The 14174-nt window shown below is 38.2% G+C and overlaps 1 protein-coding gene across 4 annotated transcripts in view; it reads left to right on the top strand.

Moving 5' to 3' along the window:
- Thada (THADA armadillo repeat containing) overlaps positions 1-14174 on the top strand; it is a 351130-nt gene that overhangs the window by 57408 nt on the left and 279548 nt on the right. For all 4 annotated transcript variants that reach the window (XM_070025487.1, XM_070025484.1, XM_070025486.1 and 1 more), the window contains 2 exons: positions 4996-5147; positions 12586-12796. In XM_070025487.1, coding sequence (XP_069881588.1) covers positions 4996-5147; positions 12586-12796 — 363 coding nt within the window. The remainder of the gene's footprint in view (positions 1-4995; positions 5148-12585; positions 12797-14174) is intronic.

The following is a 14174-nucleotide window of genomic DNA, read 5'->3' as shown; positions in this document are numbered from 1 at the left end:
CTAATTGTGCCTGTGGTACCTTGCTCCCACTCTAATTAGTTTTTGTTTGTTTTTGTGCTGGTATTGGGGCTTGAACTCAGGGCCTGAGCGCTGTTCTTTAGCTTTTTTTTTTTTTTTTTTTTTTATGTTGTTGTCATGGGGCTTGAACTCTGGGCCCGGGTGCTGTCCCTCAGCTCTTCAGCTCTTCAGCAGTCTACCACTTGAGCCACAGGGCCACCACTCCTGGTTTTCTGGTGGTTAATTGGAGATAAGAGTCTCAAACTTTCCTTCCTGGGCTGGCTTTGAACTGTGATCCTCAGATTTCAGCCTCCTGAGTAGGATTACAGGCATGAGTCACTGGCACTGGGCCGCCCATTAGCTTTTATGCACAGTTCTACTACTCTATCATGTAAACCATACCTTCAAGTTTTGAGTTAATTGGAGATAAGAGTCTCACAGAACTTTCACACCCAGGCTGTCCTTGAACTGTGATCCTTAGATCTCAGCCCCTGAGTAGGCAGGATTACAGGTGTGAACTGGCCCCATTTGTTTGTTTTTTTGCCAGTCATGGGGCTTGAACTCAGGGCCTGGGCACTGTCCCTGAGCTTCTTTTTGCTCAAGGCTAGCACTCTACCACTTCAGCCATAGCACCACTTTAGACTTTTGCTGTTTATGTGGTACTGAGGAATTGAACCCTGGGCTTCATGCATGAGCCACACTCCCAGCCCCCATTTGTTTCTGAGATAGATTCTCATTTGGCTTTATCTAGGCTAGCTTGAAATGGCATCATTATTCTCCTGCCTCTGCCTCTCAAGTATCTGGGATTACAGACATGTTCTACCTTGTGGGGCTCTAGTTGGATTTTAATTAGTTTAAAAAAAATTAAATTACTAGACCAAGTGTAACTTTCTAACAAGAAGGAGAGAGTTGCTATTAATACATGCTTATTTCATTTAAGGAAAAAATGATTGTTTTCAAGTTTATTTTGAAAAAAAAATCAATAACAAAGTTTCAGGAATAGTTCAACAGCCATGATCCTCTACCTAGAATGATAAATTAATATTTTGTCACATTTACTTTATCTGTCTCTTCTTAATTTTAAAACTGTTATATAGGAGTCTATTCAAGAAATTCAATGTTGATAAAGTTATCTTTTTAATATGCAACCCATATTCAAATTTTCCCATTTGTCCCAACAAATTTCCTATTATAGTACAAATAAATTTTCTACCGTCTGGAAACCAATTGCATACAATCACATGTTGCTTTTGTTTTTTTGTCTACTTATCTTTATTGGATATTTTTTAGCTTTGATTTCACTAAACCCAAATGTTAAAATAGATTTGAATTAAGACACCACATTTGTGTCACTGATAAAAAAGCAAGACTGTCAAAACGAATTAAATTTTGTTTACTAGTAACTTTAGAAATAATGATAATGGTAAAGATTTATTAACTTTGAACTGGGAGAGAATAAATTTTTGTGTTTTTTAAGCCACTTAACGTTTGTTAATTTATTATAGCACTTACAAAAAAATGAATACTGGATAAATGCAGGGAGCTTTTATCTGTAGGTGATTAATTATCCATTTGACAAAAACTTTGTACATAATGTAACTGTATATAGAAAAAACAGTAGGCTAAATTAGACTAGTGTTTTTCAGTCAGAAGAAGAAAATATTTAAATATACTTTAAGTGTGCAAAACCTAAGCTATCTTCTTATGAGTCATGTATAATTAGGCTGTGACTGATGTCATAGTAATTATATTAATTAAACAAGTAGATGATAATGCAAATGTAGCAGGCTCTACTATACTGATTGCTTTTAAAGTAGGCTGAAGAACCATGTTTGTATAATATAGTATGGAAATTGTAAATTCATTCTTCATATCATTTTATAGAAGAACTGTGATTTGGTCCTTATCACAATGGCTCTTGGGTTGAGGATGTGGTTCAACAGTAGAGTGCTTTCCTAGCCAACAAGAATAAGCTACATGCATCTTTCTTTTTTTTTTTTTGTCGGTCATGGGGCCTGAACTCTGGGCCTGGGCGCTGTCCCTCAGCTCTTCAGCTCAAGGCTAGCGCTCTACCACTTGAGCTATAGCGCCACTTCTGGCTTTTTTTCTTGTGTGGTGCTGGGGAATCGAACCCAGGGCCTCATGCACGGAAGGCAAGCGCTTTACCACTGAGCCATCTTCCCAGCCCCACATCTTTCTTGTATAGAATTAGATGTCAGAATATTCAAGGTTGAAAGTTGGATTCTACAATTAGACTAAAAGAGTTTGTTTATAGTGTACAAAACAAACGACTTCCTCTTTTGGAGCTTATATTTGAATAAAGGCTTCAAAAAAATTAAGGATTTCCCATCTCAATCAATAAGCTGGGCATGGTAGTACATATCTGTTGTCCCAGATATGAGACAGGAATTCATAGAAGGATTCTGACTCAGGCTAGCCAAAACATGAGAACCTATTTGAAAATAACTAAAGCGGAAAGGGCTCGGAGCATGACTCAGGTGGTAGTAGAGCAAGCAGGTTTGAGATCCTAAGTACAAACCCAATTACTTCCTAAAAAAGATTGGGCCTGGAATGTGGCTAAGTGATAGAGCACTTGCTTACTACTCACAGGGAATTAGGTTTGATCCTCAGCATTGCAAAAACAGAAACTTTGACATGAATAAGGAACATAGTAAAAGCAGTTACTAGGAAAATTTACAGATGTAGATTCCTACATTAAAAGTAAAACAGCCAGGTGCTGGTGGCTCACGCCTGTAATCCTAGCTACTCAGGAGGCTGAGATCTGAGGATTATGGTTTGAAGCCATCCTGAGCAGGAAAGTCTGTGGGACTCTAATCTCCAGGTTACCACCAAAAAACAGGAAGTGGAGCTGAGGCTTAAGTGGTAGAGTGCTAGCCTTGAACAAAAAAGCTCAAAGATGGGCGGGAAGATGGCTCAGTGGTAGAGTGCTTGTGCTTGTCTTGCATGCATGAGGCCCTGGGTTCGATTCCTCAGCACCACATAAGCAGAAAAAGCTGGAACTGGCACTGTGGCTCAAGTGGTAGAGTGCTAGTCTTGAGCTGAAGAGCTGAGGAACAGCGTCCAGGCCCAGAGTTCAGGCCTCATGACAAAAATAAATAAATAAATAAATAAAGCTTAAGGACAATGCCTACGCCCTGGATCAAGCCTAGGACAGCAAACTCTGTCCTAAATAAATAAATAAATGTTAATGGAGTTGGGAATTTTTAGCAAAAGAGCATTTGCCTTGCAAGTATAAAGTCCCAAATTGATCCTCAAAACTGAAAAAAAAGTTTAGGTCTCAAGAAATTAGAAGAGCAAAAATAACCCCAAACTAGCTAAAATAGTAAAGATTAGAATAGAGATAAATGGCCATTAAAAAATACATGGTCAATAAAACTTTTTTGTAAAGCTCAATAGAATTGACAAAAGTTTTAGCTAGACTAAAACAAAAAAAGAACATACAAATAACTAAAATCAGCAATAAGATAAGGGCATTTCTACACTTAGGAAATAAAAAGAATTTCAAGATGCATACAATGAACAAATGTAGGCCAAAAAATTAGATAGTACATAAGGGATTGACAGTTTGTTAGGAACATGAAAATTTCAGACACAAGAAGAAATGAAGCAGAACAAATCTAAAACAAATAAAGCTACTAAATCAGTAACCAAAACACTTTCCAGCAAAGGAATGTGCTTTCATTGTTTAATTCTTCCAAACAATTCAAGAACATTGGACAATGCTTCTAAAGTCTCATGAAGTTATTGAGAGAATACCTCCTAAACTCATTCTATGATGCTTCATTACCTGATACCAAAGCCAAGACTATAAGAAAACTACATTCCAAAATCCTTTAGGAGTATGTTGCAAAAATTCTCAAGAAGCATCAGGCACTGATGGCTCACGCTTGTAATCCTATCTACTCAGGAGGCTAAGATCTGAGGATCTCTGTTCAAAGCCAGCCTGAGCAGAAACCCTAAGAGACTCTTATTCACCTGAAGTGGAGCTGGAGCTCAAAGCGGTAGAGCTCTAGTCTGAAGCAAAAGAGTTCAAGGTCAGCACCCAGGCCCCTAAGTTCAAGCACTACAGCTGACCAAAAATAAAAAATAAAATAAAATCCCAACAAAATACAAAATACTATCAAAACAAATCAAGTAATCTTAAAAACACTGTGTACCATGGCCAAATTGAAATTATCCCAGTAATACATAAAAATAATAGGATATATACTCATTTTATGCTAGATCTTTCTAAGATATGCTCTGATTTTAGATTTTAGATCAGAAAGTTTTAAGATTTTTAAAAAATGTGTCTGCATTTATTTGCTTTTATTTATTTTTATAAACTTCGGAATGTTGCATAATACCTTTGAAAGAGAATGAAATAGTCTTAAATTTTAAGGACTATCTTATTTGGAAAATGAATTTTTACATTGTCACTTGAAGAAATACCTTAAAGGGAAAGCTATTTTAAGCCTTTGTCGGTGATGTATGAAATGTGGGGGCTGGATAGGATTCCATGGTGTAATACTTGTCCAGCTGTGAAAGGCCCTGATTCAAACTGCATACCAGGAAGAATACTATGAAGTCAAGGCTAGTTGTGGTTAAAGTATGAAAAATAAATTTTTCTATAGATGTAGCCAGATAACATTAAGTAAGTTATTCCTTTAATTCACTTCTTTTTTTTTTTCTTTTTTTTTTGTGTGTGTGTGGTTCTGGGATTTGAACTCAGGGTCTGGCTACTGTTACTGAAGCTCAAGGCTAGTGCTCTACCACTTGAGCCACAGAGCTCCATGTGCAGTTTTTTTAAGTTTTTTTTTTTTTACTTTTTAAGTAGTTTATTGGAGATTAGAGTCTCACAGACATTGCTGCTTTGGCTGGCTTCTTGGGCTGGCTTCGAACCATAATTCTCAGATCTCCTGAGTAGATAGGAATATAGATATGATCCACTTGTACCAAAATCTTTTAATTCACTTTTTTATCTTTTTTTTTTTTAAGGTCACACGCAAACTGTATATCAGCTGAGTCATGATATTGACGTTTCTCGTTTCCAAACACTAATGGAATGTTTCACCAGTACGTTTGAAGAAGTAAAAACTTTAGCCTTTGACCTTCTGATGAAGTTATCAGTAAGGGCTGTACAGTTTCAGGTATTTGGGCTTTTTAAAAATGTAAACATGAATCTGATACATGAAGAAAAACTTTCTTTTAACATAAATCAGTCAGGATTGTACGGGTTCTTGGTGTCTGCCACTGAATGTCTTTTAACTGTTTATTTCAGCTACTAATGTGTGTTTACTAACTGTTTATTTCAGCTACTAATGTGTGTTTACTATTGCAGGGTAGTAGGAAAGGAGAAAATATAAAATCCTGCATTAGGTTGGGTGCCAGTAACTCATGCCTATAATCCTAACTACTCTGGAGTCTGAGATCTGAAGATCACTTTTCAAAGCCAGCCTGGGCAGGAAAGTCCATGAAACTCTTATCTCCAATAAACCACCAGAAAACAGGAAGTGACACTTTGGCTCAAGTGGTAGAGCTCTTGCCTTGAACTGAAGAGCTGAGGAACAGCACCGAGGCCCAGAGTTTAAGCCCCACAAACCACCACCACCAACAAAAAGTCTGCATCATTCAGCCTTGCCTTTTGTTTCTTAGTACTTTGATGAAAAGAGGGGTGTAGGAAGCAACAAATTTTATGGTTTGACCAAATTGTTGGAAGGTTTCAGTTAACTGCTGTCTTTCCTATCCCTTTGGCTTATAATATTTGGTCAAAACACATCACTTACAATAATTTGAGTTCTTAAAGATAGGCTTCCTGTTTAATAGGCTAGGAGCTGAGTGTAAATAAGAACATGTTTTTGATCTTCCAATAAGCAGTTCTTAAACTAAGGCTAAAGCCTTCTAGTATCTGAAGTTAAATGACAGTGCTTGGCATTCTACCCCAGCCCAGCCCTGGTATTCTTATTCCCAGCTCTTCCTAATTTGGAGTAGGACCAAAGATGGGCCCAGGAGTGAAGGTACAACATTGAATGAGTCTGCAGAGGGGCACCTAGCAAGACTCTTTTCTCTGCCCCTCAATCTTGTTCTGAGGCTGTGAGGTCACCAGCACAGTAGGCTCTAGAACTTTGCTACAGCTTTCTGTTAGCACTCTGCAGAAGCCAAGGAGCTAGTGGGGCTCTGGCTGAGCTGTGTTCTGGGCTCCAGCTCTTAGGCTGTATCTAGCATATGGTATATGGCTTAGGGGGATAGCTTATAGGTCCAATCATAGGAGCACACGTAAGAGAGCACAGTGCCAGATCTTAGGGTGTCTTTTTTGATTTAGATCCCACCTTTGGGATTCCAGGTGCATGGTGAGTAAGAAGGTTCTTTGGTACTCTCTCTGCTAACTTTTATGCCCTCAGAGTTTTAAAGTATGAGGTTTTCTTTATCCTTATTAGCTCATCCTCTTACTATTGACCACACATTGTGTGTGATCATCTTTATAACTGGCTGGTCAAAATTTTGTGGTTTATATTATAGCACAAACATGAAAGATATGAAAATACCAAGGGCCCTTAAGGTACCTGGACCTTTCTAACTTCACAAGCACAAACTTGTGCTTGGTACAGAGATAGCATAGAACTGAAGAAATTTTGTGATGCACACTAGGATTTGGTGAGACTCTTTTTACTGGTTTGCATATTAGTAAAATTGTCAATGGCATGGAACAGACATTTAAGATTTAAAAATATGAATTAATTTCTTTATTCCCCAAAGTCTTTGGGAGATAACCTGATATATATATATATATATATATGTATATATACATGTATATATCATAGATATATACATATGTAAATATACATAGATACACATGTATCTAATAGATCTATATTAGATACATGTGTATGTATGTGTGTACATGTATATGCACACACATACAATGTTTTTTGGGCAGTATTGGAATTTGAACTGAGGGTTTCAACCTTGTTATCTAAGTTTTATAGCACTGAGCCTTACCCTTTGCTTTATTTTTCAGATAGGGTTTTATGCGTTTTGCTTGGGGCCTATGTCAGTCCTCAGTCTTCCTTTTTTTTTTTTGTCGGTTGTGGGGCTTGAACTCTGGGCTTGGGCTCTATCCCTCAGCTCTTCAGCTCAAGTGAGCGCTCTACTGCTTGAGCCACAGCGCCACTTCTGGTTTTCTAGTGGTTTATTAGAGATAAGAGTCTCATGGACTTTCCTTGCCCGGGCTGGCTTTGAACCATGATCCTCAGATCTCAGCCTCCTGAGTAGCTAGGATTGCAGGCATGAGCCACCGATACCCAGCTTCAATGTTCTTATATTCTATAAGAATGTATCACTATGCCTGGCTTGTTTTGTTGAGATAAAGTCTTGCTAACCTTTTTTTGCTAAGGTTGACCTTGAACCATAATCCTCTTGATGTCTGCCTCATATAGGCAGTTGGGATTATAGGCATATGCTACCATGCCTGGCCCTGTAATAGTATTTTTTAAATGTAGCTAAATATTAAAACTTTTTCTTTTTTTATGATCATATTGAAGATTGAACTCAAGTTCTCAATCTCTGTCTTGCTTTATGCCCAGGTTGGCTGAGGCTGTATGATCCTCTTACTTGTCTTTGTTGTTGGAGATGTCAGATGCATGCCACTGATGCTGAGATACAGGAGTACACTATTGTGTTCATAGGTGGAGATAGTCTTGTGAACGTTTTCTTTCCCCCTAGGCTGTCCTTAAACCATGATCTCTCAATCTCTACATCTCATTCCTGTGCTTGACTTAAGGCATTTTTAATGTTAGCCAAATCTAAGTAGTATACATATAACACCTACTTCTAAAGTATAACTTGACCATTTCTATTTATTATTATAATATTATTTTTTTCTGTGGCGCTACATGTCCTAGATTAAAAAAATATATAATTCTATTATTATTATGATGTTGTATAGAAGAGTTACTGTTTCATAAGTCAGGTAATGAGGGCATTTCTTTTTGTGCAATGTATCTCTTCCTTTACTTTCCCCCAGTGTCCCCTTCCTGTCCCTGCCCACGAGTTGTGTTGTTTATTTTCCACATAGAGTCTATTGAGTATCATGTCTTCATCCTTCCTCTGTTTGTGTCCTTCTTCCCCCCAAGACAAAAAAGTTAAACAAAACAAAGCAAGAAAACAAAATGCAGAAACACCATTATCATCACTGCCACCACCATAACCACCAAAACCCATGTTTTCATTTTCTAGAATTCATTTAAATAAATAGTTGTTGTTTTTAAGTCAACAAAGTCTTACATTATGCCCATCCACTATAAATATCCATTAAAAATAATCTTACTATTAACATGTTGTGCAGAGGAGCTATCATTTCATGAGTCAGGTAATGACTCATTTCAATTTTTGGACAGTGTCACCCCTTCCTTTACTTTCTCCCAGTTTTTCCCTCCTATCCCTGCTCACAAGTTCATAGGTCATTTTCAACTTATTGTGTATACTGAATAGCAAGATTGTATTTGTATACCCTTCTTCCTTCCCTTTACACCTTCAGAAGAAAAAAAAGCAAAAAACACCACCACCATCACCACCACCACCAACAATAACAAATAACAACAACAACAACAAAAACCCCATGTTCCCATTTCCTGGAGTTTATTTTGATAAATGGTATTTTATGTTCAGAGAAGTTACACCTTTACATTCTTCCCCTAAGGATAACCTCCTTTAGTCTGACTGTGTGAATGCTTAGAGTCCTATATAGATTATCATGTCCAGTTATATTTTATTTTATTTTATTTTTTTATTTTAATAATTTTTATTATTTTTTGTAAACATACTGTACAGAAGGGTTACAATTACATGGGCAAGATAATGAGTACATTTCTTATCAAGCATTGCAGCCTCCTCCTTTGTTTACCCTTCATATCCCTTCCCAGCCTCCCCCCGCACCCCCCATCTAGTTATATTTTAGATCTAGCTTCCACATATAAGAGAAAATATGTGCCATTTGTCTCTCTGACCTTACTTAGCATGATATGTTATATCTATCCATTACCCTGCAAATGACATAATACTATTCTTTCTAATAGATTAGTAAAATTACATTGTGTATATATACCACATTTTATTAATCCACTCATGTGTTGTAGGCCATCTGGGCTGTTTCCATAACTTGGTATTTGTGACTAGTGCAGCAATGAACATGGATGTGCAAGTGTCTTTACTGTATCTTGACGTGTAATGATCTGGGTAGATCCCCCATAGTGATATGGCTGGGTCATAGTGAAGTTCTATGCTTAGGTTTTAGAGGAACCTCTAGACTGCTGCTGTCCAGAGTAGTAGTGCTAGTTTACATTCCCACCAACAGTACAATAGGGATCCTTGTCCCCCACATCCCCACAGCATTTGTTGTTATTCAAATTCTTGATGGTTTGAATTCTTGATCTAACTGGGGTGAGATGGAATCTCAAAGTTGTTCTGGTTTGCATTTACTTTATGGCCAGGGATGTTGAGCATTCGTGTGTCTATTCAGCATTCTTCTTGTGAGAAGTCTCTTTTAAACTCCTTTATTTAATGATTGGTTTATTAGTTTGGGGGGGGGTGTTAGTTTTTTGAGCTCCCTGTATATTGTAGATATTAGGCCTTTGTCAGATGTATTGCTGGTGAAGATTTTTTCCCAATCTGCTGGCTGTCTTTCAGTTTAATAACTATGTCCTTTGCTGTGCAGAAACTTTTTATTTTTATGTATTGGTCAAATCTCTTTCCTATTTGCTGTGCCCCTGGGTATCTTTTCAAAAGATTCATACCTATGCTTATAAATTCTGATGTTTCTCTTACTCCATCTTGCAGCAGTTTCAAAGTTTCTGGTCTGACGTTAAGGTCTTTGATTCACTTTGAGTTGCTGTTTGTGCATGGTGACAAACAGGGCTTGAACTCTGGGCTTGGGCGCTGTCCCTCAGCTCTTCAGCTCAAGGCGAGCGCTCTACCACTTGAGCTACAGCGCCACTTCCGGTTTTCTGGTGGTTTATTGGAGATAGGAGTCTCATGGTCTCTCCTGCCCGGGCTGGCTTTGAACCGCGATCCTCAGATCTCAGCCTCCTGAGTAGCTAGGATTACAGGCGTGAGCCACCAGCGCCCGGCCCAGTTTTAGTTTGCTACATATGGATGTCCAATTTTTCCAACACTAATTATTATTATTATTATTAGTTGGTCATGGGGCTTGAACTATGGACCTGAATGCTGTCCCTCAGCTCTTCAGCTCAAGGCAAGTGCTTTACCACTTGTGCCACTACTCCACTTCCAGTTTTTTGAGTAGTTTATTGGAGATAAGAGTCTCACAGGGCTGGGAAGGTGGCTCAATGGCAGAGTGCTTGCCTTACATGCATGAGCCCTGGGTTTGATTCCTCAACACCACATAAGCAGAAAAAGCTGGAAGTGGCGCTGTGGCTCAAGTGGTAGAGTGCTAGCCTTGAGCTGAAGAGCTGAGGGACAGCACCCAGGCCCAGAGTTCAGGCCCCACATCCAGCAAAAAAAAGAGGAGTCTCACAGACTTTCCTGCCAGGGCTGGCTTTGAACTGCAATCCTCAGATCTCAGCCTCCTGAGTAGCTAGATTTATAGGTGAGAGCTACCGGCTCCTGGCTTAACACTAATTATTGAAGAGGTTAATAAATAGTATTTTAAATGCTCAGAGGCATTGTGCCTCCCCTAAGAGTGATTCCTCCTCTAAGAGTGTCTTCCTTTGGTCTCACTGTGTCTGATTGCCTAGAGTCCTGTATAATTTATCATGTCCTGTTATATTTTAGATCTAGCTTCTGCAATGAGTGAAAACATGCACAGTTTGTCTCTCTGAGCTTGGCTTACTTTACTTAACATGATTTGTTCTAAGAACTATCCATTTCTTTGCAAGTGGCATAATTCCTAGATTTTCAAGTTGTATTTTAATTGATCTAAGGTGGTAAAACAAAGGTATTTTATGCTTCAAAGGCTATTACTATGTTTTTTACTAGGTGTTCAAAGACTTATTGTTAGTTACAAAATTGTTTAGATGCTCAATTGGCTACTAATGATACATATTTAGATTTGAACTTTTGGTCATTATTTTTATTTTTTTGTTTTTGTTTTTCCAGTTGTAGGTTTGAACTCAGGGCCTACGGGCTGTCCCTGAGCCTCTTCGTGCGCAAAGCTAGCTACCACTTGAGCCACAATGCCACTTCTGGCTTTTTCTGAGTAGTTTATTGAAATAAGAGTCTCACAAACTTTTCTACCTGGGCCAGCTTCAAACTGTGGTCCTCAGATCTCAGCCTCCTGAATAGCTAGGATTACAGGTGTAAGCCACCAGTACCTAGCTTATTTTTAATTTTTTTTTAGGTCAAGGAAGTTTATCATACCAAATGTTAAAGAATTTAAATTGAACTAAGCTTATATTCAAATTAGTATATTTGATGTCTACTGTTTGAATTGTTAGACATTAATGCCTTTTTGGTGGTGATGGGATTTGAACTCAGATTCCTGTGCTTGCTTGGATTGCTTGTTAGGCTACTATTAGGCTACTACTCTACTACTTGAGCCCTTTCCTCCAGCCCTGCTTTTTGTTGCTCATTTTGAAGATAAGGGTCTTGTGGAATTTGATGCTGGGGCTGGCCTTGAAGTGTGATCCTATAGATCTCAGCCTTCAGAGTAGCCAGCATATAGGCAGGAGCCCCTGACACAGCATTTTTTCTCCTTAACAGACAGTTACGGAACAATCTCATTAGAATCAGATTATTATCTAGCCGACAATCCCTGATTTACAGTGTGTGTGTGTGCGCATGTAGCTTATCAAGGGTTTAGTTGGGAATGGGGTCTGTATTTTGTTTTGTTCACTCAGTGTGAACCAAGTGAACTGTTACAGTGACCTGTTCTTTTTCTGCCTTCTGCAGTACACGCAATGTGAGGGGATATTTCTATGAGAAATAAGTGGGAACTTGTAGGCAGAATTCTTCCCTCCCTCCTTCTATCCCTCCCTCCCTATTTCTCCCTCCCTTCCTTCCTTCCTTCCTCTCCTTCTCACTTTTGCTCCACTTTCTTTGCTTATAGCTGGTGCTGTACCACTTGAGACACGTCTCTAGTGCAAAATTTTGCTGATTGTTTGGAGACGGAGTCTTGTCTATCTAGGCTGGCTTTGAACCTTGAGTTTCAAATCTCAGTCTCTTGAGTAGCTAGATCATAGATGTAAGCCACTGTTGCCTGGATTGGATGCAGAATTTCTGAGACTGATCTTATTACTTTATGTTCCATGAATAATCTCCTTACTGGGTGTATTCTTCCCAGTTGTTTGGGAAGGGGTAAGGAAGAAGAGGCTAGAAGCATTAAAAAACAAAACAAAATACAACACAACAACAACAAAAACCTAGCTTAACGTTAAATATCCCTAATTGAAATTATTTTCAAGGCCTTCCTTTCTGAACTTGTAAATCATCATTTAGTATAAAAATTAGATTCAGGGAGAAAAGAAATTAATTTTCACATTGAATTATAACTAAAGACTATGAGTTTAAGTCCATACTATTTCTTTAAACTGCAGAAAACTTTTCATGGTGGTAACACACTGTGTTATATTCTAGGATTCTGAGAAACTGCAAAGCCTGTTTCAGGCAGCACTGGAACTCAGCACAAGCACAAAACCGTATGACTGTGTAACAGCTTCCTACCTGCTGAACTTCTTAATCTGGCAGGATGCTCTGCCAGCATCCATGTTTGCCTCCTTACCCCAGCAGGTCACATGCAAAGCTGGAGATAAGTCTGATGCTGTGGTGGAAAGGAACACATTGATGGGTTCGTATCAAGGAAATGTCCTTTTGTTGATATTTATCAAAACCAGGATCATATTCTCTCATTTGATTAGAGTATTCAGTGGTTCAGTTGTTATTTATTTAGGAGTCTATAAGCATATAAAAACATCCTACATTCATTTTATGCAGATGAACAGTTTACTCACCAATAACCCTTGTTTCTAAACAGATGATTCATTATTAAATAAGTAGATATGTAATGTGCTGTACTTACAGGTACTCTTCCTGATCCATATCTTCAACCACTTTTGTCTTAGTTATTTTTAAGATAAGAGTCTTGGGTTTATGCCAGAGAACTCTGCACTGGGATCTGCCTATGCTTCCCTTGTAGCCAAGATGATAGCTGTTGACTGAGATGGGGATCTTGTATTTATATCCAGGCTGACCTCAAATTGTAACCCATCTCTGCTTCCTGAATAACTGCTATTACAGCATGAGCCACTAGTACCTGACCTCTTTTAGAAAGAGGACAGCCTCTTTTTCTACCAAAACTATACTTTGTATTTCTGTAGAAACATTACTTTGACTATAGTAAAATTCATTTCTATACAGAATTTTTTTGTTTGTTGGGATTTGTATTCCTCCCTTTTACTCTTTCCATATAGATTATTCTAATGCTCCCTAGCATTGGTCTGAGATGGTTTAGATTGAATGATTTTCTATAATTTTACTGGTGCTTTATGTATATAATTTTATGCTGGTGATCTTCATTTTGTTGTATAGATTTTTTTTTTCCCCTATGTCTGTACTGGGGCTTGAACTTAGGGTCTTGTGCTCTTGCTCAACTTTTTCATTCACAGCTGGAGCTCTATCACATGAGCCATTCTCTTATTTCCTTCATTTTGGAATTGTAATGGGAATAGAGACAAATCTGGATTAAAAATAACTAAAAGTAAGTTAATTATAGAAAGGAAATTGAAGGTGATTCTTCCTAAGATATTTTGAAAAGGCCACTACAAAGAGAATCAGTAGTAGGAGAAAAGCAGGAAGACATAGTTAGCTCTAGTGGGAATGTGGCCATGAGTTTGGCATGAATCAGGGATGCAGATGGGACAGTCTAGTAGAGGATGATTCTGCCTCTTTGTTGTTCCTAAGCTAGTTCAAAGGAAGACCCGGAAGGTGATTAGGAATAGTTACAGTAACCCAAGGACTGCAGCAGAATTTGTGCTTCACAGAACTGTTTCAACTCAAGATGTTTAGAATTTTATGAAATACTTCAGTCACATAATACATCAAGCTGGATGCCAGTGGCACATGTGTATAATCCTAGTTACTCAGAAGGCTGAAATCTAAGGATCAATGTTTGAAGCCAGACTGAGCAGGCAACCAGCAAAAAGCCAGAAGTGGAGCTGTGATGGTTT

Source organism: Dipodomys merriami, unplaced genomic scaffold, assembly GCF_024711535.1.
Source record: "Dipodomys merriami isolate MVZ:Mamm:240054 unplaced genomic scaffold, mDipMer1.0.p SCAF_17, whole genome shotgun sequence".
Lineage (NCBI taxonomy): Eukaryota > Metazoa > Chordata > Mammalia > Rodentia > Heteromyidae > Dipodomys > Dipodomys merriami.
Note: the sequence above shows the minus strand (reverse complement) of the source record. Positions and strands in the feature narration are given on the sequence as shown.